General features: G+C 34.8%; 1 protein-coding gene and 1 long non-coding RNA gene across 5 annotated transcripts; one reads left to right on the forward strand and one right to left on the reverse strand.

Moving 5' to 3' along the window:
- Positions 1-11,335: 11,335 nt before the first annotated feature.
- On the forward strand, positions 11,336-17,910 carry LOC117905633 (exosome complex component RRP45A-like). 4 transcript variants are annotated; one of them, XM_034818516.1, is made up of 10 exons: positions 11,336-11,437; positions 11,591-11,735; positions 11,841-12,050; positions 13,039-13,134; positions 13,232-13,346; positions 13,583-13,663; positions 13,771-13,959; positions 16,014-16,309; positions 16,870-16,928; positions 17,409-17,555. In XM_034818516.1, the coding sequence occupies exons 2-10, from the start codon at positions 11,599-11,601 to the stop codon at positions 17,453-17,455; spliced, it is 1,230 nt and encodes a 409-aa protein (XP_034674407.1). In that variant the 5' UTR covers positions 11,336-11,437; positions 11,591-11,598; the 3' UTR covers positions 17,456-17,555. The 4 variants fall into 4 exon arrangements, with proteins under 4 accessions (XP_034674407.1, XP_034674405.1, XP_034674408.1 ...); XM_034818514.1 differs by lacking the exon at positions 16,870-16,928 and having other exon boundaries at positions 17,409-17,910; XM_034818517.1 differs by lacking the exon at positions 17,409-17,555 and having other exon boundaries at positions 16,014-16,314; positions 16,870-16,900.
- A 5,250-nt stretch (positions 17,911-23,160) lies between these two features.
- LOC117906469 lies at positions 23,161-23,787 on the reverse strand. Its single transcript, XR_004649826.1, has 2 exons — positions 23,529-23,787; positions 23,161-23,452 (listed from the first exon to the last, which is right to left on the reverse strand). It is a non-coding gene; the product is annotated as an uncharacterized LOC117906469 (long non-coding RNA).
- Between the last annotated feature and the right edge of the window lie 2,221 nt (positions 23,788-26,008).

The raw sequence follows: 26,008 nt of genomic DNA on the forward strand, positions 1-26,008 counted from the left end.
GTTTCCTCTTTCTCTCAGGATGGGAGAGCTTGAAGAACCACTATAGGTGTTGTTTTCTTTATCTTTGTTGGGGGGGGGGGGGGGGGGTTTGGTGGTGGGGAGCCTAGAGAACTACCAATTCAAAACCAAGTTGATAGTCCACAAAAGGAGTAGTAATATGACTTCCAACAACAAACAGGGAAGAAAATATCAGTGGTTAACGCTTGGTCAACGCGGGCGATCAACGTGGTCAAAGCTCAAAACTGAGCTGTTTTTCGCTACTATTAGGGGGATTCGAACCCTTAACAAAAGGTTCAGAATGCATTCCTAGCTCTACTAGGGCAAACTTGCCATTTGATAAATAATATGCACTAAAGAAATATATATCAAAACTTATGATATAAATAAAATATTAAAAAAACGCTTTAAATAACAAATTAATTATAACTATTTTATAATTAAATGAAAAATTTTCATTTAATTGATTAGTAAAAATATATCATAATTTTTATATTAAATAGATTTAAAATTAAACATATTATAATCACATATCACAATATTATCATCAAATAATATTTTATATAATTTAATAATCAATATACACTTATCAAATTTATATTTTTTATTAACATGTACAATATTATATATATATATATATATATATATATATTGTGAAACTAAGGTTTGGTTAATCTTAATTTTGATGATAACAAAACAAGGTTTAGAACTAATGATCATATTTCAAGTGTGATTAGGCAAGATGATTTCCAAAGTGGCAATCACAAAGACAAATCAAGTCAAGGAGAAATCATGAAGAAGAAGACCACCTCAAAGAAAAGAGTTTTTCAAGATCAAAGCTTCATAAGATCTCTTTGTAAGGTTGTTGGTGCACTAGGACTTTCATGCATTTCATTCTTTATTTATGTACCAAAATCATCCAAGAGTAATATTGTTTTAAATATCTTAAGAATTGGATGATTTCATGTTTTCAACTAAAACCTTATATTAAATGATTTTCAAACTTGTGTTAAAAGGTTTTTAAGTTGAAAAAGGTTGGGTGTTGAGTCAAAAAATAGCTCAACTGGTTCAACCAGTTGACCGGTTGTGCTCGTCCGGTCGAGAATTGGTTGAGGGAGGCCAAAAAGTTTCTCTTTCTCCCAATGGCCTTCTCTTCCCGGTCAAGGTTGAACTTCAACCGGTTGAGGTCTGATCGAGGTCCGGTTGAGGTCTGGTTGAGGCCCAACGGTCACCTGCCAAGCATTAAATGCTAACGGCTAGTCAATCGGTTGACCCCTAGCTCGACCGGTCAAATCCCCAAACGGCTAGTTTGACTTTTCTCTTCTATAAAAAGGCTCCAATCTTCATTGTTTAAAATGCTTAACATTCCCAAATCTTTCTTGATTATATTTGAGCCTTGAAAGAGTATTTTTGAGTGCACCATTATTTCAAAACTTGCATATCTTTAGTACACCATTCAATCCTAGTTTTTCTTGTATCATTTGAACTTAAAGTTCTTGAGCTAGAATTTTTTAGAGATCATTCATTTATAAATCTTTGAGAAAAAGTTTCTCATGTGTGGGGTATCACTTGAAGGGTTGTTCAAGAGTGGGATATCTCTTGAGAAGTGTAAAGGGTGCTTGAAGCCAAAAGTCCAAGAAGGTGAATTGGAACCATAATCCAATTGTATTGCTTGAAGGCTTGGTTTGGAAGCCTTGGATTAGTGGAACCTCAAGCTCGGGATTGAAGCTAAAGGAGAGTGGATGTAGGCTAGGTTGCGCCGAACCACTATAAACTCTTGTGTTTGCATTCTCTCTTCCCTACTCTTTAATTTATATGCAATTGTCTATATATTGATTATTATATACTTGCATATAATTGTTTCTTGCATTCACTTGTTTAAATTTGCGAAAAGAGACCATCACCCTATTCACCCCCTCTCTAGGATGATTACCATAGGTTGCATTAGCCTCAAATTCCTAACAATTGGTATCAGAGCAAGGATTCTTATTTAAGACTTAACCGTCTAAGAAGTAATGGCTAATCCATCAAGCTCATCCCATATTGAAATTTTTTTCAACCAACCGACCTCCACTTTTTATGGGAACCTATTATCCCTATTGGAAAACCAAAATGACTTGGTTTCTCCAATATATTAATCTTGATTTATGGGATGTCATTGAAGATGGTCTCCACATTCCTTCAAAATTAGAAAATGGAGTGATGGTTCCAAAACCTAAGCATGAATGGGATGAACTTGATAGAAAGAAAGTTCAATTAAATGCCAAAGCCGTTTTTATCTTACATTGTGCTATTGATAGAAATGAATTTAATCGTATTTGGCATTGTAAGTCGGCTAAAGAAATTTGGAGACTATTAGAAAACACTTATGAGGGAAACAACCAAGTTAAAGAGTCTAGAATCAATATCCTTGTGCATGATTATGAATTATTTTCTATAAAGGATTTTGAATCTATTGTTAAGATGTTTTCTAGGTTTCTTGTGATTGTGAATGAACTTGAAGCATTGGGAAAGACCTACACTGAAGTAGAGAAAGTCATGAAGATCTTAAGGTCTCTACCAAAGAAATGGGAAACAAAAGTGATGGATATTCAAGAAGCAAAGGATCTCACCAAACTTTCACTTGAAGAACTCATTGGGTCACTCATGACTTATGAGATAGAATTATACAATCATCAAAGAGTTGAAGAAAATAAGAAAAGTATAGCCTTCATGGCTTTAACAAATGATGATGAAGAGGAAGAAAGTGAAAGTGAAAGTGATGAAGACTCCATGGAAGAAGAATGCACAAATGAGGATGCCAACATGTGCTATATGGCTTTGGAAGAACATCAAGATGAGGTAAACTCCAACTCTAACCATTTTGAATTTCAAGATGCACTTCAAGAATTATATTTTGATCTTGAAAAACTTGTTTTCAAAAATATTTCTCTCAAAAAAAAGAATTCTTGTATTCAAAATGAGCTCAATGAGCATGAAAATTTTGAAAATATTGAGAAGGCAAAATGAGGAGTTAAAAATTCTCCAATGGCCAAAAGACTTTTGATATGATTTTGGCAAATCAAAAAATGCCTTTTTGATAAAAAGAGGCTAGCCTACAAGTCTTTCAAAAATCAATTTTTTTTTTTTAAAAAAAAACCTCTAGTTTTTCACCTTCAACTATTTGCAATTTTTGTGAAAAATGAGGTCACATTAGTAATATTTGTCCCTTAAGAAAATCTCCTCATGTTCTTCAAAACTCTAAATTATTTTGGATTCCAAAGGGAAGAAAGACTAACCCTCTAGGACCCAAAAGGATATGGGTACCAAAGGTTACTAAATTTGTTTTGTAGGGATCCATACAAGAAGGAAGATATGCTTACCTTGGAAAGAATGCATTGATGATATTGGTAATGGTATCCCTTCTAAAAGCTTAATTTGTCAATATCATTTTTGCTAACACTTGGTATATTTTTGGCATATTAATAATATATCATTTGATATCACTTTGATAAAATTAGTATATTTGTTAAACCAAGGTTTGGATTAAAAAGAAGATTTTTTTTTACACCTAGGTAAAACTAAATGATCATATGCTTGTATGCCCTAAAAATGTTATTCAATGCATGTTATATATCTTTTTAAAAGCATATGTTCTTCCATATATATTTTTCCAAATCATGCTTTAAATTGGGAATGCTCTAAAGATGAGCAATATTTTATTTGGAAACTATTCTCAAATGAAAAAGGGGGAGATTCATTTTCATGAGAAATCATATCATGCTTATTGTTTATTTTTGATAGCATGTGATTCCCCTTATATACTTTATTAAAACTTTTTGTTGATGACAAAAAGGGGGAGAAGTAATGGTAGGTTGCTAACTTGGGAAGATATTTCAATATTGTTTTAGCAATCCTATTCATATTGATGCTATGTGCTTTATTGGTTATATTTGTATGTATCATATTTAATAATAATGTCTTTCCAAATTGCTAAATGCTCTTTATGCTATTTATATTTGATTATATCATTTTAAGCATCCTTAATATACTCTTTGAAGTTTCTAAACTTGAAAATATTCTAAATTCAAAGGAGCATATATTGAGGGGGAGCTTTTTAGCAACCTTGGTTTTGTCATCATAAAAAAGGGGGAGATTGTGAAACCAAGGTTTGATTAATCTTGATTTTGATGATAACAAAACAAGGTTTAGAACTAATGATCATATTTTAAGTGTGATTAGGCAAGACGATTTCCAAAGTGGCAATCACAAAGACAAATCAAGCCAAGGAGAAATCATGAAGAAGAAGACCACCTCAAAGAGAAGAGTTTTTCAAGACCAAAGCTTCATAAGATCTCTTTGTAAGGTTGTTGGTGCACTGGGACTTTCATGCATTTCATTCTTTATTTATGCACCAAAATCATCCAAGAGTAATATTGTTTTAAATATCTTAAGAATTGGATGATTTCATGTTTTCAACTAAAACCTTGTGTTAAATGATTTTCAAACTTGTATTAAAAGGTTTTTAAGTCGAAAAAGGTTGGGTGTTGAGCCAAAAAATGGCTCAACCGGTTCAACCGGTCGACCGGTTGAGGGAGACCAAAAAGTTTCTCTCTCTCCTAGTGGCCTTCTCTTCCCGATCAAGGTTGAACCTCAATCGATTGAGGTCCTGTTGAGGTCCGGTTGAGACCCAACGATCACCTGCCAAGCATTAAATGCTAACGGCTAGTCAATCGGTCGACCCCTAGCTCGACCGGTCGAACCCCCAAACGGCTAGTTTGACTTTTCTCTTCTATAAAAAGGCTCCAATCTTCATTGTTTAAAATGCTTAACCTTCCCAAATATTTCTTGATTATATTTGAGCCTTGAAAGAGTATTTTTTAGTGCACCATTATTTCAAAACTTGCATATCTTTAGTGCACCATTCAATCCTAGTTTTTCTTGTATCATTTGAGCTTAAAGTTCTTGAGCTAGGATTTTTTAGAGATCATTCATTTGTAAATCTTTGAGAGGAAGTTTCTCAAGAGTGAGGTATCACTTGAGGGGTTGTTCAAGAGTGGGATATCTCTTGAGAAGTGTAAAGGGTGCTTGGAGCCAAAAGTCCAAGAGGGTGAATTGGAACCATAATCCAATTGTATTGCTTGAAGGCTTGGTTTGGAAGCCTTGGATTAGTGGAACCTCAAGCTCGGGATTGAAGTTAGAGGAAAGTGGATGTAGGCCGGGTTGCACCGAACCACTATAAACTCTTGTGTTTGCATTCTCTCTTCCCTACTATTTAATTTATATGCAATTGTCTATATATTGATTATTATATACTTGCATATAATTGTCTCTTGCATTCACTTGTTTAAATTTGCGAAAAGAGACCATCACCCTATTCACCCCCCCTCTAGGGTAATTATCATAGGTTGGATTAGCCTCAAATTCCTAACATACATATATATATATATATATATATATATATATATATATATATATATAAACTTAGAAGGTGCATTCTTAAGGCCAAATGGCATTACATTCCACTCATAATGACCAAATGGGACCACAAAGGCTGTTTTGTACCTATCTTTTTCCGCAATCTGGATTTGCCAAAATCCTGATTTCATGTCAAACTTAGAGAAAACTTTGGACTTCACTAATCTTTGGAGGAGGTCTTTTTTATTTGGGATAGGATACCTGATCCATCTTAAAACATCATTGAGGGGCTTGTAGTTGATGACTAGTCTAGGTGTTCCTCTTTCTAGTTCAGCTTGTTTCTGAACATAAAAGACTGAACAACTCCAAGGGGACTTAGACTTCTTTATCAACTTCTTATCTATGAGATCCTGGATTTCTTTTTCACAATAGCTTAACAAATCCTTGTTCATTTGGATTGGTTTTGCTTTAGTGGGAATATTTTTCTCACTAAAATCAGGCTCATAAGGTAATTCCACCTCATGCTGTTTCCTGTGCCAAAAAGCATTAGGAATGTTAGAGCATACTTCCCTGATAATTTTATTCTTAAAATTTTCTATGGTATCTTGAGTTTTCTTAACCTTCAATTGATCTTCTGTTCTAACCAGAGCAATCTCTTGCTTTAAGAGATTAATATGATTTTACTTAGCCTTAATCACCTGTTCTTTTATGGTGTTTATACTTCTTTTTCCAGGTGGATTGGCAAATTCAAACAGAATTTCCCTATTTAAAAGCTTAGTTCTTATACCTTGATCATCTACCCACATGGGAAAGATAGAGCTTAAGAAAGGGACTCCAATGAGAGCTTTCTCCTTGAGATCTTTAACAAGAATGAAGGTTTGCTTAATGCAAATGCCTTGGTTACAAATATGGGCATTCGATAGCTTGTACTTGATAATAAGCTTTTTACCATTAGCACCAAAAAGGGCTTGCCTGGTTTTCTCATAAAGTTGGGTAGGTACAAGACCTTCTTATAGACAATTCAAAGTTGCACCTGAATCAATTAAAGCAATAATATCAAAGATAAATTTATTCTTAATTACTATACTAAGGGAGACTTCCCACCTTTGGAAGATAACTTTATTAATAGTATTTAAGTATGCATTTATCTTATCACTATTGTCTTGTGAAGATTCAAGAACTTCTTCAAAGTCTTCCTTTTTAGGATTACTGTGGTAAAAACCTACCCTATTGATATGATCATGAGGGATAAGGAATCCTGAGCTTGTAGGTTGTTTTAGGCTCTTAATATCCTCCTTATACTGCCCTATTTCTTCTTGAAGATCTTTAATAGTCAAGGTATTAAGGATAATCATTTTCTCTTGTCTATCACTATGATCTTTAAAAGGGTTTTGGATATAAGGTTCTCTAGTTATCCTAATTAGTCCCTTACCCTTTGTTTTCGGACTAATATTCCTTTTAACCAAATTGATTCTCCTATGGGAAGGCAGAGGTGTTTCAGGGATAGCAAAGGTTTGAGGTGTTTCAGGGATAACAAGATTATCTCTAACCTTTTGGCTTATTCTATCAATGAAAGCTTGATCAATTTGAGGATTTTCCTGGAATTTCTTAGATAATTCAAAAGGCTTAAACAAAGGCTTATTGTCATTCTTAACAAAAGCCTTCTTAAGGTGATCCCGAGTTTCAATAATCTCTTCAACTCTGTTGACTTGATTTCCAAGGGTTATGAGAAACATATTAGTGTAATTGATTTGTTCCATAATCCTTCTAATATCGGCTGCACTAGCAGTTCCTTTATTCTCTGGCTTAGTTTTAAAAGGTGAAGCTATGACTATGGTTCCATTAATATTCTTTTCTATCTTAGCCTCAGGGGGATGAATGGATTTTATGACAATGTTGTCACTAGTTTTCCAAATCTTAGCTTTTGTAGAGGTGTTATTAATATGCTTACAAGGATAATCTGGATATTCCTCTTGTTTGAAGAGTTCAAACCAAATCCAAAACTTAATATTTTTCTTTTCTTGTCTTAAGTAGGCATAGAATTTTTTCTGGTAAATGGCTCTAATGATTTTAGGGATAGTGTTAAAGACCAATCATTTCTTTGCTTATTGACATCAGAATAGAAGTCTTTTCTTAAGAGATCCTTGTTGATCTCAAAGTCCTCATCACATAGGCTTATTGTGTTAATCATCTGGGAATAGGTAGGAGACATCACAGGGGACTCATCCTGTTGGGATTCCTGAGTAGACTCATTTTCCTCTGTGTAAAATGGTCTAGCCACGTTGGTGTGACTTCTAACACCTGTTAGCTTAATGTTCTTAAGATTTCCTTAGCTGGAACCTTCCTCTTCCCTAGTGGTTCTAACTGGGATGCAGGAGCTTGAAGCTCTAGAGGGTTCATAAACTGAAACTCTAAGGCTGCTAGAATGTCTGAAAGAGTTGGAGAAAACCAGTTCTCCTCCTCCATCAAGATATTGAACAATTTGTTCAATCCTTTCAAATCGTTGTGCAATGGCTGGAATAGCATTAGCAAAATGCTAGTTTTTAGGAAACTCAACATCTTTCCACAAGATCTTCTTGAGAATGATGAAATCTGACTTATCTAGCATATCTGAGTGAAAGTAAGTGGTCTCACCCTTAGGACTGGTGCAAAGAGCCCTAGATCCAACGCTTGTGTTCATGCTCTTATAGGCAAACCTGGTTATGATTGAAACAGGACTGTTTCCTGGTTTGGTCTTAAAGCTATGGGTCTTAATATGCAGGACAACATAATCTAAGATGTCTGCATCTCTTATTCTAACTGTGAAGTTAGGATAACACTAGAAATAAACTGGGTCATCATTCAGTCCAGCTTGGACTGCGCCTATAATAGAATCTCGATATTTGAGATGCCTATTATCCCTTAAACACATGACAATAGAGGTGTTTAAACCTAATCTTGTCAAAGGCTTAGCTGCTACTTGAATCATACCAAAGTGTATGAAATTATAGCCATCTTTCTTATGCTTTTCAATGGACCTGTTTTCTAGAAGTCTTATGACTTGGTCGTCTTGTTCTAAGCTGACTGACATTTCAGAGGTCTTGATGGTATAATCTATGAAGAACTTAAAGGTTCCTTTCTTATAAATTTCTTGATTAGACACCTTGGGTAACTTCCAATCATCTAAATCATTTTGGATCTTAGGATAATTGATCTCTTCACTGTTTACAACAGCATCTTGAGAATCACTGGATCTCCTAGACATGGTTCTGAAAATTGAACTCATTTTAGGGTTTTGATCTAGAGCCTAATAGCAGATTGACAAACTTTATGAGACGTTACCCCAGCCCTCTTATAGCCTAACAAACGCCTATCCACGACTAACAATGGCTCAACCGGTAGGGCTCGCCCTCCTAGGCACATTGCTACCTATCCTAGGATAGGCCAAAGTGAATTTTACTATTCACTATTCATGCACGAGAATACTATTCATGGCAGTTTGTCAAAAAGCAAACAGTGCTTTGTCCCCTCTTTTTCGCTATTTAAGGAGGCTTGATCCTCATTTGTAAGAACCTAGAATTTTAGATCTGAAATCTCTCCCAAGCTTATGCTCTCCCTTCTCTCTTCTTTCTCTCTCATCATGTAAGCCCTTCAAGCCCCAAGCTTTCTTCAAAGCTTTCCTCCCATTGTAAGGTATTTCTCCTTATGTATCTATGTTTTAAGATTTACCTCCTATGATGGATGGTCTTTTAATTATGTAAATTTTCAAGTTTATTTTAAGTTTACCTCCTATTATGGATGGTTTGTTTTATATTTCCAGTTTACTTCCTATCATGGATGGTTTTATATATATATATATATATCAATTTATTAAAAAAAAATAACTTTAAAATGTGTATTATGTTTTTAATTTCATTTTTAAGAGTTTTATTTTATATTTTTATAAGTTTTGATCAATTTTAGGTCTACGAATATTTTGTGTCAAAATATCCACCGAAATATATTATAATCAAATATCACAATATAATGATCACATAATATTTAATATAATTTAATAATCAATATACACTTATTAAATTTATATTTTTTTATTGACATGTATAATATATTATATATATATACATTAATTTATTCAACAAAATAACTTTAAAATGTCTATTATACTTTTAATTTCATTTCTAAAATTTTATTTTATATTTGTATAAGTTTTAGTCAATTTTAGGTCTACCGATATTTTATGTCAAACTATCCACCGATATATCTCCGATATATCCCTAAAATCGAAATACCTATATATCTGTTATTACCAATATTTTCATCATTGACAACAACTAATTTAAAGAAAAAATAACAATAAAAAAATAGTTCTCATGAAAATTTATTTTCTTAAGAAATATCTAAAATTACTTTTTCATTATTTTATTATTCATTCAACACATGCTAATGATCAAATGTCGCATAAAAATAAATAAAAAAAGTTGTTCTCATGACCTTAAGGATCTTGTTACATGAATTTGGTAATCCATTTGGATAATCATCTAAACTTACCAAAACAATACATGCAAAACAAAATAGGGTTAGTAAACAAATTACAATAAAACTCTATACTATTAGAGAAGTCCCAAAAGACTTTTTTCATTCATTGCCCATTTCCTTGTTGTGAGTGTGTCGTCATCAATGCTCGAGTGTCCAAAATTTTTGAAGGGGCATTGGAAGTAACTTCCACCGTCGAAAGGAGCGCTTGAGCGCTCAAGTCTCACGAGTGCCAATCCAGACACTTGAGAGCTTGACGCCACTGCTCAAAGCACTTATCCCATTGCTCGAGTGCTGGTGCAAATCTGTAGATTCGGACAACTAGTTTCTACCTCTCTAATCATCATTTTCTCCATGAAAACTAATATTTTCAGCAAGGAAATGTGCATGAATACCTTGTGATTGTCCAAATTGCTTCCTTGGTCTCCATAGGTTACATAAAGTGATAAAAATTGATTTTTACACAAAAATCTTATACCCTAATGGATTGGAGTTTACAAAACCATTCTATCAAAAATAAAAAAAAATAAAAAAACAAGATTTTTAAAAAGAACTAAAAATCCTAGCCCCCTCATGGGACTTACAACCCATTTAAAAAAAAGAAAACAAATTCAATAATCACAACAAACACAGTATATAATCATCATTATTAAGGTAATATATTATGGATATACATTTATCTCTATGGCCGTCAAATGAATAAAATATCCTACAGAACCAAGTTAGCACACCCTAAAAAGGTTCTATCATGCTTTGTGCTTAACCTATGACTCTAATAACAATTGTAGGGAATTCCAAATTTTTCCGTTCCTTATTCCAAATTCACATTAAGTGCATGAAAACTCCCTATAACAACCAAATCCTATGCAATGGAAGTTAGATCTAATCCACATGTGCTGCAAACCTTAATTTGCTCCTCATGAAATTTGTTTTTATATTGTATTTAATTAAAATTCTATTTGAAATTGAAGAGGCAGTTCTAAATTATTATAATTTATATGAAATTTATTTTTAATTGTGTTAAAAGAAAAATCAATTAAAACTATGAACAATTATTCAAATGTGATTTTAAAGGCATGGCTTGCATTTGAAGTTTCACTTATAAAAATTGATTTAAAATTAATTATTATTTTTATATATTTTAAAATTCATTTCATTTATTTTTTATTTTATTTTATTTATAAATATTAGATATAATTTTAAAAAATATATATTTTTAATTAGTTTTAATAAATAATATATATATATATATATATATATATATATATATATATATATATATATATATATTTTATACTATCATAAGCATAAAAAATATTTTCTCAAAGGACAAGCAGAAAATTGTGATCGAGCATTTCTCTTTCCAAACAAATGCGAAGGGGTATTAAGTCTTTTTAACATAAAGCCAAACCCCAAATAAACCCTAAGCTCATCGCCCTCGCTCTGTCTCTCTCCCTCCCTCCCTCCTCACTACCCTCCAACGGTCTCATCTCTTCTCCTTTCTACTTTGAATTTTGAGTCCAGATTCCAGGTATACTCCCACTTCTACTTCTCGTTCTTCTCATTTTCTTCCTATATACATACATTTATAATTTAGTTTGGGAGAGCAAGTTGAAAAAATGCATTGTTGTTGAATTCTACACTGTTTTCTGCAACAAATCAACCTTTTTTCTTTCCAACACAGTGCATAGAATGGAGCAAAGATTAGCCAGTACATTTCGAATGACCGTGAATGAGAAGAAATTCATTGAAAAAGCATTGCTTTCCGACCTCAGAATCGATGGTCGTCGCCCTTTTGATTTTCGCCGCATAAGCATCAAGTTTGGTAGGCAAGTATTTATCAGAACAATTTGTGCGTGTGTATGTGTGTATTTTCGGGTGTTTTTACTGATAATGATAATGGGTGGGTTTTGAAATTGTGGTGGAATGTGCAGAGAAGATGGGTCGTCAGAGGTGCAGTTAGGTCAAACTCATGTGATGGGGTTTGTTACTGGGCAACTTATTCAGCCTTATAGGGATAGACCTAATGAGGGGACGCTTTCAATTTATACTGAATTCTCTCCCATGGCTGATCCTTCTTTTGAGGCTGGACGTCCCGGAGAAGCTGCAGTGGAGTTGGGACGGGTAATAGACCGCGGTTTAAGGTGAAAATTTGTTTTTCATTTGGCTATTCTGGTTGTGGTTTGAAATTTTGTTTCAGAGTATTCTAGAATTTTTTAAGTTTTAATTGCTGTTGGCTTCTGTTGAAATAGATCATAATTTCTGAAAATTTTACCCGGAATGGCATGTTTCTCAAATTTTGAGGTTCAGAAAAGCGGAACTAATTGTTTTTCAAAATTTAGAGCATCTATGTATTTTATTTTGTCTGAGAATCCATGTGAGGAATTCTCAGGTGACATGGCATAAGTTTATCAAAATCATTGAGATTTTAATGTTTCAACTAATTTAATTTAGTACCAAAAAAACTACAACTTCCTTTATATGTTGTGAGGGAATGGTAAGAAGGGAATAAACAAAGGGATGAAAAAGAAATTGAGCCTAATTAATATTTCCTCCACCCTTTCCCCAATGTTATGGTGTTTTTAAACAGAAAATTAAGAGCTCTAATCTATAGTTTTTTTTTTCTATTTTCTGTCATATTTTCTTTCCCTTCCAATTTTTCATAACAACCAAGCTGAAGAAATTGATACTCTTTCTCACAGCTTTCCCCCCTTTCCTTTATTTGTTCCAATATCCTGATAAAACCTATGCAAGTTCATGCTAAGGAACAAATTTAAGCTTCTGAGCTTAAGATTATAAATTCTCCAAATTGCTTCTCCAAGAGACATAATATCATGACTGGTAACTTTTTTGCAAAATCTAGACCATTTTGTGAAATGTGTCTTGTTAGAGAATCTGTCAGACATTGTGGGAAGCATTCTGTTAAATCATGACAGTGAATCATTTAAAGTGATTAGCAACTAAGCTGCTAAAACTTGATTTAGGCAATAAATTTGTGCTGTATGCCCATTGTGGTCTTAGTAGCTTAGCAAGTTTTTGAATCTTACAAGTGCTTATGTTGGCCCTCCTAGAAATGGAGAACTTTCTGTAATTTCATTGAATGTAAATAGAAGTTGGAAAGTGGTTCTGCAGGGAAAGCAGGGCAGTGGATATGGAATCACTTTGTGTTCTTGCTGGCAAGTTGGTATGGTCTATCCGAATTGATCTCCACATTATTGATAATGGGGGGTAAGCTGTAATTCATATTTTTTTTTTTAAAGTTCTTATATATAACTTGTTTTTCAGCTGAATATTAAAAGACATTTTATTTATTTTGTGGAAACAGAAATCTTATTGATGCAGCTAATATTGCTGCTTTGGCTGCTCTGTTGACATTTCGAAGGCCTGAATGTTCATTCGGAGGGGAAGATGGTCAGGAACTGATAGTACATCCACCTGAGGTTAGCTCCTCAATCTTCTTTAAGATCAGATTTATAGAGCCTTATGGAAGCCGTTTATTTGATTCATCGTATTTGCCACATGTACTTTGATTGGTGACTAAGAAAATTGTAAAAAGAGACAGAGCAGGCAAAGATCATTGCAGAGGCCATTAGCATTTATCTTCTGTAAAATACATAGTTAAGCTTCTTCACTTTGTCCTTCTTTTATCTGTTTCTCACATTTTGTAATTTGACAGGTGAGGGAGCCACTTCCTTTGATTGTACATCATCTCCCAATAGCAGTGACCTTTGCAATTATTGGGAATGAGAACATTATGGTAGGTAAAACTAAGTCCTAAAGACAACTCTCAGTAAATTGAGACTCCTGGATATCTCAGCTCCCCTTGTTAGGTTTCTTTTCCTTAAATGCTGAGGTGCCTGCCAGGTGATAGATCCAACCCACAGTGAAGAGGCTGTTATGGGTGGAAGAATGACTGCTACACTTAATACAAATGGTGATGTCTGTGCTATTCAAAAGGCTGGAGGAGAGGGTATCATTCAGAGTGTTATCATGCAGTGCTTGCGAATTGCTTCAGTGAAGGCTGCTGATATAACAAGCAAGATAAAAAATGCAGTGAGTTTCTCCTATATGGTGTTATCTTTTCAATCTTATGTTGTCCTTTGTGACGGTTCTATTTTTCTCTATTTACATATCTGGCTTGCTAAATACTAGTTTTTGTACTACATGGTAAAATTTAATCCATGAATTGGTGTCTAGAATTGTTGATGGGTAGGAGGAATTATCAAGACTTATGAGCTCCTTTCCTTGTCAATTTTGCTTGGCCATCCCTTTTATCCTTGTTATGCATGAGACAAAGTCTTTGGCTTGTAACTTTGGGATCGAGATTTGTGACTGAGGGAAGTCTCAACCAATTATATTATAAAATCCTAGTACCCAAGTGATCTGTGATCTGATTACATGAACTAAAATAAAGTACTATTCTGTTTAAGGATGTTAAATTTAGCAGTGCATTTCTAAATTTCTGCTGATCCAAATTGAAATCAGAAGGCTGTTCTATGGCTGATAGAGGTCCTAAATTCCCATTTTTGAGATTTTTCATCATCTTATAGGGACACAAATTACTAAATGTTGTTTCTAGCCAAATATGAGATTGGCAGCATCTGGGACTCTGGCAAAAAAGTGTATTATTCATAAAATCCTGCATGTTATATGTGGAATGTGCATCTACTATTATTCTTCTGGATACTTTGCTCCATCCTTTGTGGCTGATACCTCCATCCAAATCTGATGTTAAATCCTGCATAATATGTATCTAATCTCATTCTTTAGCCTACCTTGCTCAATCAGCTTGCATTGTCATCCTAATTTGTGAGCAACATCAACCAACAACTGCTCCTTGGTTGATGAGTGCTAGATTTGCTGGTATGCAAAGCTCCATGCGCTAATGCATATTAAAAAGGAAAAAGAAAGAAAGAAGGGAAGGGAAAAAAAAAAGAATGAAACAAAGAAAAAGAAACTCCATGGTCTAAATAATAAATAATCAAATTGAATTTTTTGGCTTTTGGAAGATGAGATGACAATTTTTTTTCATTGTTTCTTGAAAATATTTGCTGTTTGTGTGGTGCTTATTTTGATTCAAATGATATACTTTTAGAATTTGGTTATGTACTATGCTTGATTTATTCGGTGAATGTATTCTTTGATAGGTAACTTAAATTAAATTGTCTAAAGCAGATGCAACCTAAGTATGGGGTGGGTTATTTATTTATTTATTTTTTGATAGGTGGGTACAGGGTGGGTTATATACATGGATAATTCAAAAGAGAAAAAAAAAAGGAAAAATGAAAACACACGCAGAGAGAAACAAATAAAATAAAATGAAAAGTGAAGGATGCCCTCCTTTTAAAGACAACCCAAAGCACCAATCATCTTTATGAAAGAATGATCTCCTGTTCCCAATTGATCTGCCTGATCACCCAAAAGAGGAATTTTTAAAAACATTTTTCAATTGCAATTTTTTTCTACATTATGGTATGGTTAATTCTTGTATTTGCTCGTTTCATGAGCATAAAAATAAGCATAGAGGAGCAATATTTCGTACTCTTCTATCTCCTTGTTAACTACACCCAAAAGCACTGGAATTTCTGATCCTTGTTGTGGTGTCAAATCGTGAAATGTGGCTTCCTCTGCTATGAGAAGAACCTAATAGAACTTTGATCTCTTGAAACAAACTCATGGTAGGCCAATCTAATGGGATGTACATTGTTACAGACTTTTCTGTAGTTAATGTCTATCCATAGAAGTTCCTAGAGAAAAATTATGGGCACGTCAACCTCCTACATTTTGCTGAACTGAGAGTTCTTCTGAGGATCCAAACCATATTAACATTTTTCAACTGAAACAGTTGAGACAACTGAAACATTTGAGACAATGGAAACAGGTGCTATTTTAGACATCTTAAATGGATTGCCAGAAAAGAATACCTGTAAGTACCTTGAGTGGCTTTTTTCCCTTCCTAGCAAGAACCATATGAAGTTCTTCATGGTTAATGATTTGATCTGCCTTCTACTTCTACTCTCATGGTGATTGTTTTTGGGGTCTCAGGTTTAGATTCATTGTATCCGTTCTATGACCAAACCTAATTTTTCTTCTACAAGTTTCTGTAGGTTGAAGCATTCAACACAGAAAGAGCATTGCGGAAGATCAAGCGCCACTCTTCTTCCATAGCTGTGGATGTTAGTGGACCAGGTGCTAAAATGAGGGAGAACAAAAATCAATCTGTTGATGAGAAGGTAGTCAATGAGTTATCAAGCCATCACATGGAGAGGTTGAAGATGGAATCAGAAGAAAGCTGTGTCACTCAGAGCAGTGATGTGGAAGTTAAAACCCAATTATCTGAACAAGGAAGAACTAACAGGAGTGATGAGAACACCAGAAGTTTCATTGGTGGCCCCTCAAGTTGGTAAGGTGTCTTTGCATGCATCATGACCTCACTAATGATTTTATTTTACATTCATTTGAAACTCCCTTTGTGGAAGAACATGATATACATGTGTGTTTAAATAGGAAAAAAAAATATTACATGGGATGGATTAGTCTTGTTTTTCATAGCATTTGGAGGCATAATCCTTGAAATGAGAACATTAACTCAGGGATGAATTTAAAACTGAAATAGGACCATTTGTCCGTAAAAATGGTTGTCTATGGGAAGTGAAAGACATTTCAAATGAATTCATTTTCATAAATGCTATGCAGAACAAGTGGGGATTGCATAGCAAATCCAAAATGGGGGAAAGGACTTGCTAATATTTGTTTTCTTGCATGAACATTCATGAATGACTCTGGAATTCATGTGACCTGGAAGGTCCAAGAATGACAATGGGCTATCTTATCAGGCCTTTTCTTTTAGGAATTGCTATTTTTCTCCTTTTTAGGAAGAAAGGAACATTTTCGGGGTTTTTTATTTTTAACTTTTGTTTTGTTGGATCCATTTTTTTATACTATATTTTCTTATTTCTTTAGGGATCCATACTCGAAGGGCATTGATTCGGATTTCCTGAAAGCTTCTCTAGCTTCACATGGTATTCAATTTATATTGTCATTCTTAAACAGTACAAGAAATTACTCAATGCTACAATTTCGCCTTTTCTGACATTAAAATGTATGTTGATGACTTTTCTAGTAGTTTTGTTTTGGTTGGACCCTATTGAGAGTACTGAGTAACAAAATCTGAATTTGCTTGTTATCTGGTTGGTGGTATTTTGTTAAAATTAAAGAAAAAAGTTGTTTGGTGTGTAGTTTTGAAAGTTGTAAGCTGTTAGAAAATCAGGTTGGTCTATTGATTGCTTTAGTCCATCCCTAGGATTGAGGCAGGAGTGCAAGAGTACAAGTTTTTAGCTATGGTTTCATAGAAATGTTGAAGTTCCTTTAGAATTTGGATTATAAATATGGAGTTTGTGGTGTGTAGGTACATTATATATGCATCATGCAGATGTATAATTCACTTGTAATCAGGATAGAAAAATGCATAAACTAATGTCTGTTGCATTTGAAATGTGCAGGATTGATAAAACAGAACACAAACAAAAAGATTCAAGAGGTGAAATGAAGGCCCCTGACGTAAAGTCAGAGGAACCAAATGCTGATATTGATCCAGCTCTTTCTCCAATGAAAACTGTTGGAACCACACCCCAAACAAATGGAGAGAAGACATTGAAGGATGCAGTAAAGCCTAAGAACAAGAGAAAGAAGAAGGCATCCCCCAACACTAATGCAAGGTAGACTGACCTTTGAGAAAGAAGAAGCGCCCCCCAACACTAATGCGAGGTAGACTGACCTTTGCCAAAAGAAGTATCTTCTCCCAGCATGTATATTATTTTTACCCTAATTCCTGTAACAAAATTCCATTTTTGGATTTTGTCAAACCCAACTGCTAACACATTGGTGTTAGAGATCTCATATCATATGTGTGAAGCCATTCCCTCTCTTTCTGTATTTGCATATGTATTGGGGTTTGAGTTTCTTTATCTGAATTCAATTCTTGATTAACTGGATTGATTTTGAGGTTGTGAGGTCCCTTCCGCTTATGATTTTTCTTTCAATTGTGTTGAGTTTGGGAAATGTGCCTTTGATACTGATTGGTTTGAGATTTTAGTTGAATGAGTCTGTCAAGTGGTGGAACCAATGATGGTTTGGGGTAATAATTTTGATTTTTTTTTTCTTGCATTCAATAAAGAGACTTCCCATCTCTTTATCTGAATTCAATTCACTCGATTGATATTCCATTTTTTTTTTCTAATTATGCAAAAATTTTAATTGTAGTTGAATGTTACCTTTTGAATGACAGGCTATGTGTTCAATGTATGACTCTTCACTTGTTAAGCCTTTTTTTTTGGGTGAATTAAAGAGTCACAATTTGGATATTAAATCTAGTGGTAATTTAATCCATAAAAAAAATTAATGTCCACAAATGCCCCCGCTTCAAGACGAAGTATGTACATGTCTTGTCATGTTCTTTGGTTTTTTTTTTTTTTTTCAAAGAAATATTTTAATAGGAAGACCATGACTTTGTTTTCTTCCTTTACTTCTGCCTATGTTTTAGCTTTCAATTTTGTGTTGAATATTTCTTCCAGTGATTGATGTAATAGATAAAGAATTTGTGATTAATAAGGGGCTGTTCTAACAAGATTTCTTCTTGAAAGAAAACAAAGACAAAAGATTATAGTGCTTAAGTAATATATCCCAAGTATTTAGAGCCATATACTGGGAGGGATATCAACAACTACTCTACAAACAAACTTCATAAGAAAATAGAAACTCTTATCTCACTCAAATCCAGTGTGCTTTAAATGTGGAAAAGTTAGACATTTTAAGAAGGATTGTAAGGTTAATAACTTAATGCATTAAGCCATCATTTGTATTAATGATGGTCAAAATTTGTGTGCTATGAGTTAAACCACTCTTGAAAGTGCCCATCATTAAAGGGTTAGCATCCATTTTATAATCCTCATTAATAGAAGTCTCGTTCATTTCCCAATCATGACTACTACTACTAATATACCCTTCAAGTGGCTCATTATGAAATCGTATTCCATTTTCACCATCAACACTTAAAAGGTTTTACTAATTCACAATGAATGTGTCTACTTTTATGCGTCAACATTGGGTCTTAATCCTATCATTTTTCAATCTTGAATGATGTATGATATTTAGAATGAAAGTTGTAGATCAGGAGATATGACCATGATTCTCCATTCTCTACACAATAGAAATGGTAGCTTACCAATTGTACAATTTAAACAAATAAAAAATTTCACATCCCCATCATAGGTTAGCTGTATAGGAGTTGTTGGTATATTGACATTAAATATGAACTCTATTGAAAGAAAATACTCTATTGGATTTAGACTTGAAATATGATAGACAACCCCTAATAATTCTTCGTATGATAGTCTTTGAGACATCAATGCCTTTGCCTTTACTTTCTTTGAAACAAAAAGTATTTTTATCCCCGGTCTAGTCTTCCTTCATATAAAAATATTGTTCTTCATCAACCATTGAAGCAACAAAAATAATCCTAACTATTGGTACCAACACACAACAGTAGAACATTTTTGAGCTACAATGGAGCATTATCATCAATTAAGTAGATATTCATTTTAAAAATCTTATTCATTGTTAAGTCCATCTTATTTCAATAAACATATTTATTATTATAGTAAGTAAAAAATATTGAAGATTATTAATAATATTTACAATCACAAATACTACCAACCATGCTACAAAAATATAATGTTTTTAGTTATTAAATAATTTTAGATATTGTAACTCTTAGTTATTATGTTGTAATTCGTGCCACGGATGCCCCCGGGTAATTTACAAATGATTCAACTTCCATTGAGTATAATTTTTTTAAAAAAAATTAATGATAACATAGTATTACTATTGAATATATATAAACTTAACCTATGTCAAGTTCAACTTAACACCGCTAAAATTTGATATACAACTACAAAATGCAAATTTATCTATCATTTCAAAACCCTATTATATCATATATTTATATTTGTATAAAAAGCCAATATGCAAATGATATCAAAATTATCGTAAAATTTCATAGGTTTTATTACTTATCATCCTTTGACCTTTACCATAGGGCTAATGCTCCTCTATACTTTTTGAGTTAGTTGTTTACCTCTTTTTAATTCCCTTATCATGACTATAAATGATATTTAAAAAAGTAATAACGATTTCAAACTTATTTACATATTTATTATATCCCATTAATAACTTAAAAATATTCAACAAAGAGGAAATGAAAGAAAAATATATGGAAGTGAAGAGAATAAACATAATTGATATTTAAAATTTAAAGAAATGTGATGAACAAGAGAGAGAAGACAAATGGGAAGAAAGAAATGAAGATAAGAAATGTGATGGGAGAAAAAGTCAAGAATTGGAAAAATGGGTTGAAAAGTATTTTTATTAACTATATATTAATTTTTAAATTAAAAGAAGTGGAGGGTTAGATTTGGAATCTAATGATATTTCATGCCTTTCAATCAAGTAACCCTGTATAATGAGGAATTCAGGAGAGTTTCCAGCACAGACAAATATGACCAAGTGTGAGCAGACCACCTGTGTCATCTTCTTCCTCTCATGCCTTCTTCCTTTAGGTTATCTCAGCTGTCTGCAAACCAGAGGGCCACCATGTTTCAAGCTTCTGAGCTTCTCAAAGACGCTACATCCTCTGTGTGGATAGTTGCACAAGAGCCAAACCCATGTGGATGGAAGGGAGTTTCATGCACCTCCAACAACGCCTCAATAACCCATCTTCCCTCTCTGATTTTTCTTACTGACTCTGGTTTTCTTCCACTTGTTTGTGAGATTGGGTCTTTGGAAGCTCTTGACCTCTCCAACAACCGTTTGAGCTCAATCCCAGATGGGTTCATCACTGCTTGTGGGAAGATTGGTGGGTTGAAGCTGTTGAGTTTCAGTAGAAACAGGTTGGTTGGTGCTTTGCCTACTTTTTAATGGCTTTATTGGGCTGCAGTTCTTGGATTTTTCTTACAATAGTTGAGTGGAAACATTGGTTTACAGTTAGATGGATTGAATGAACTCAGAACTTTGAATCTGAGCTCTAACCAGTTCAGTGGCCATGTTCCTACCCACCTTGGAAAGTCCAGGGTATTGGAGCATCTTCTACTTTCCAAAAATTTTTTTCATGGGGGAATTCCGAAAGTATCTTGATTATCATAAGTTGGTTCTGATTATCTCAGTAATAATCAGCTTTCTGGGTCTTTACCTGCAAGGATTGGAGACCTTTCCAAACTGAAAATATTGATTCTGTCATCCAATAATTTGAGTGGAGAATCCCAACAAATCTTTCAAACATCAGAACTCTTTCAAGATTCGCAGCGAATGAAAACAATTTCAATGGCAACATTCCCAATGGAATTTCAAGGTTTCTCAAGATTTTGATCTTAGTTATAATAAGTTAAGTGGGTCGATCCCATCTGACCTGATGATGCAGCCGAACTGCAGAGAGTGGACCTGTCTTACAATTTTTGGGTGGGTCGATACCTGCAAACATGTCTTCAAGCTTGGTTAGGTTGAGATTGGGAAGCAATTCACTCAGCGGAGGTAATCCCATCTGCAAAGCTGGGGACACTTGCTGAAATTGGACCTACTTGGAGCTGGAAAACAATAGTTTGTCGGGATCCATCCCTCCTGAATTGGGTTCTTGCCAGAGTTTAGCGCTGCTGAACCTGCAATGAATAATTTGGCAGGTCGTCTGCCCCTGGAGTTGGGTAGCCTTAATCATCTTCAGGTTTTGAAGCTTCAGTCCAACAAACTGACTGGCGAGATCCCGGATCAGATAACCCCAAATCCAAAGTTTGTTGGTGCTGAATATCAGTGAGAATTTGCTAAGTGGCGGAATCCATCTTCTATTGGAGGCTGAAGAGCCTTACCAACTTGAACTTAGAGGCAACCGTCTTTTGGGGTCCATACCTCCATCAATCAGTAGCTTCAATTCTCTATTAGAACTTCAGCTGGGAAGGAATCACTGAGTGGCCACATTCCAATGATGCCGAGCAGCTTGCAGATTGCCTTGAATCTCAGCCACAACCTCTTTGAAGGACCTATCCCAAACACTCTCTCTCGGTTGAGCAGTTTAGAAGTGTGGGATCTGTCGAACAACAAATTCTCAGGTGAGATTCCAATATTTCTGACGCTGTTTAGATCGATGACACAGTTGTTACTCTCAAATAATCAGCTTTCTGGAGTTATTCCCAAGTTTGGGCATTGGGTTGCTGTGGATACAAGTGGAAATCCAAGGCTAGTTAACACCACGTCACACCCTATCTCAACACGAAAATCGCAATATAAGATGAAGTCAGTGGGTTCGTCAGTTGCAGTTGCAGTTGCAGTGGGAACTGCTTCTCTTGCTCTCGGAATAACAATGGCGATTCTGATTGCAGTGTCTAGATCCAGACGCCATGGCAGGGTCAAAAGCAATTAGAAGCTCTCACCACCCTTAACTCAAGTAAGATTTAACATACTTGGTCCCCATCATCCTATAACTTAAAGTTCTGACTTAACATGATCTCCGGGGGTAGTCATTTGTCAACAAGTTTTGATACACTTGATATCAAGACTGTCAGCAATCAAACTTGACAAATAAATGGAACACAGAGCATCCTTCTTGGAGGTAAACACATTAGCATCACTTGATCAGTGAACCTCCAGAATATTTGTTGATGTTCATATGTTTGAAAAATGGAATAGAAAGTACATCTTCAAGTTTAATTATCGGTCATTTGTAGAATTTATTTTAGCTAATGAATGGTCTTAGATGATTACATGAGGATTTGTATCAAATAGCTGGTAGCTATTTTTAACATGGAGAGAAGTAGAAGTAGCTGCTGGTAAATGAGAAGGACAGCAAACGAAAAACCAATTGACTATGATTCAACAGTTGAGAGCCTCTGGCTTCGGTAGCTTCGATTGCAAGGGTTGAGACCATGCTCTACTTACAGCTTTTGAAAGCCAAAAACTGTTTTTCAGTCTAATAACAACAAAATCACCTATTGAGCCACCCATTTTTTACTGTTGCAAAGTAGCTCGGTTGAAATCATGGATTTAGCTTCGCTTTCTGCTTTTGAATTAAAAAAAGAAGTAAAAAACTTATACCAAATGAAGCTTAAACCACTCTGGAGCCTATTGAATCTGCATTACCAATTTACCATATGTGACCTGTTTCCAGGTTCATCATCTTCTACAAATCTAATGTTCAAGCAAAAAGACATTCAATTCCATACAACAATTCATAAATGGGAGAACATGGCTTTGTGTAAATCAGTTAATTACTGTATTTCATATCCGAGTCTAACCAGATTACCAACATCATCATCATAAGATGTCTAAGATGAAATGACTGCTACTAAATCTGAGAAATATATGGTTCTGATTTGCAAGTACAAGCAAAAAACTTGACTCCATCTCAACTCTTCCAATCCACCTCAATTTTGTAGCCTCACTTCAGAGATTAGACTAATATCTGACAAGCGCTGGGGTAGTAACTGAGAAGCATACTTCATTCTTGCTGCATAATAATAAACTGATAATATAGTGCAAAGATATACATAAAAGGATAATGAAACAAGTGCACTTTTGCTTACAATGGAATCTGCAGAAGGAACCTCAGAGTCCTACAACCAGTTGGCTTTTCTCTGTGAGTCTGCAGCATCCAACTACAACTTTCTGTAGAACATGGCACTTGGTAAAAAAAATAGCTCCCTATAAAGCCTTTTGTCTTCAGATTTATTGTGCTCCATCTGGAGATAAAAGAACTGAACTCCAATTAGTTCCATGATAGCTGCTAGATACACACAAATATGTATGTATACTAGGAAGAGAGAGTTTAAAAACTGTACTCAGTTAATCCTTCTTTTCCCCTATTTCTACAAAGATCATTTAGTTAAAGGGAAATGAAAAATAAACGGGACTAGGATGACTTGCAGATAAAGGAAAATTTTCTTTGTTAACCCTAAACCCTAAACCAGCTACTTTAATGTTTTAAAGTAGCTGTCAAAGAAATGGAAGAACTTTTCCAATTGTTTATGGTCTTGAACATGATTTCACCCTCTAATGTTTGATTGATTCCCATTGATATGAAATCTTTGATATACCAATGCCATTTAAAGGAACCAATGAAAATCAAGAATCTGCATGTTTTTGATATCCATGGACCTAATTCAATTCAGTGGACCTTTCATTAGTTGTCTATAATGTCACAGCCTGCTCAAATCTGCTACCAACTTGTTCACCTTAACTTTAATAGAAGCAGTTACCCATTTTAGAATTGTCCAGAATTGTAGAGAATCTTCTGAAATGGTATAAAACCCCCCAAAATGGTAAAAACCCTGTAAGAATAATCTAGAAATCTAGAAGAAGGTTTCTCAGAGAACCTAGGAAACTATGTTCTAGATTCTTCCAATTATAAATAGGGGCAACCTTGTTTGGTTAAGACACCTACTGAGATCTATAAAGCATTGTATAAATTTCTAGTTAATTTCACCTAGCAGTCACCCTAACTCTCTTCCAGTGTTCCTTCTTTCGCTGGTCACTAATTTGCACTTTTATCTAGAGCTACTTGAAGGTTCTTGAAGTTGTAAGTGTTGGGTACTTGGAATTAATCCAGTCCATGACCCCAAACACAAGATCAATAAGTATATATAGTGCACAAAGAATTGCTAAGATACATCAAGTCAGTATATGCTAGATGTAATACAAATGACCATAAATGCAATATATGTGAGCAACAATTAAATGTAAAGGATAATGTGACATGTATCACTCTAAATAATGAATAGATTAGCTCAAAACTATTTTTAAGGATTCCTTGCTTCTTATCTGAGAAACTATGGAATTTTTTCTTTTGCAATTCAGAGACCAAACCAGCTTTTCTATAAAGACTTCCTAAGTTGAATCAATTACTAGCATGAACACTATTTCTGTTTTTTTTCATAAATACTTTTTACTTAAATATTTCAACATTGAAATCTAAAGCATTTCAAAAAATTGTTCAATGAAGTTGTAGATGATCTAGGCCTTGTGGACCTTCAATTGCAAGGGGGTGCATTCACGTGGACTGGGGGTCTGAATAACATGTCAAGGGCTCGTCTAGATAGATTTCTAGTCTCTCCTTGCTGGCTTGATCAGTTCAGTAGGGTGAGCGCGGAAGCTTCCAGGCCGATTTCGGACCACTTTCCAGTATTACTTGAGGGGGGTAGTTGGAGGAGAGGGCCTGCCCCCTTCAGATTCGAAAATATGTGGTTCAAGTCGAGGGTTTAAGGAATTAATCCAGAGTTGGTGCAGGGAATAGAGGTCAGGGGTAGTGCAGTTTTAGATTATCGACGAAATTGAAGGATCTAAAGCAGAAGCTTAAAGTTTGGAATAGGGAGGAGTTTGGTAATCTGGAAAGTAACAAGGAGGCTGCGATTCAGCAAGTGGAGTATTGGGACAGAGTAGAGGATGAAAGGAGCTGTCAATGGAGGAATTAGCTTGTAAGAAGGAAGCCAGGAGGTTTATGCCAAGTGGGTTGATCTGGAAGAAACTCACTGGAGGCAGGCGTCTAGGGAACTTTGGTTGAAGGCAGGTGATAGGAATACGAGATATTTCACAGTATGGCGTCTACCCATAGGAGAGTTAATCACATGGACAGAATTAAAATTAATGGGATTAACTGACAGAGGAGTGGGAAATCAGAGAGGGGGTAGCAAATGCTTTTAAGCAGCAATTTTCCGAAAGTCCGGGGTGGAAGGCGGACATTGGAAGCCTCCCTTTTAATCAAATTTGTGTGCAAGAGGCAGAGATGCTGGAGGCTCCCTTCTCTGAGGTGAAGTCCAGTCGGCCCTGATGGAATTGAATGGGGATAAAGCCCCAGGTCCTGACGGGTTCTCTGTTTTCTTTTGGCAATGCTATTGAGATTTCGTCAAGGAGGAAATTCTGGAGATGTTTAAGGAGTTCCATGACCAGAATACGTTCCTCAAGAGTATTAACAACACCTTTCTGGTGCTGATTCCTAAGAAAGGAGGGGTCGAGGATTTTGGTGATTTCAGGCCCATCAGCCTTTGGGGGGCCTCTATAAGTTGCTGGC

This window comes from Vitis riparia, chromosome 18 (genome assembly GCF_004353265.1).
Source record: "Vitis riparia cultivar Riparia Gloire de Montpellier isolate 1030 chromosome 18, EGFV_Vit.rip_1.0, whole genome shotgun sequence".
Classification (NCBI taxonomy): domain Eukaryota; kingdom Viridiplantae; phylum Streptophyta; class Magnoliopsida; order Vitales; family Vitaceae; genus Vitis; species Vitis riparia.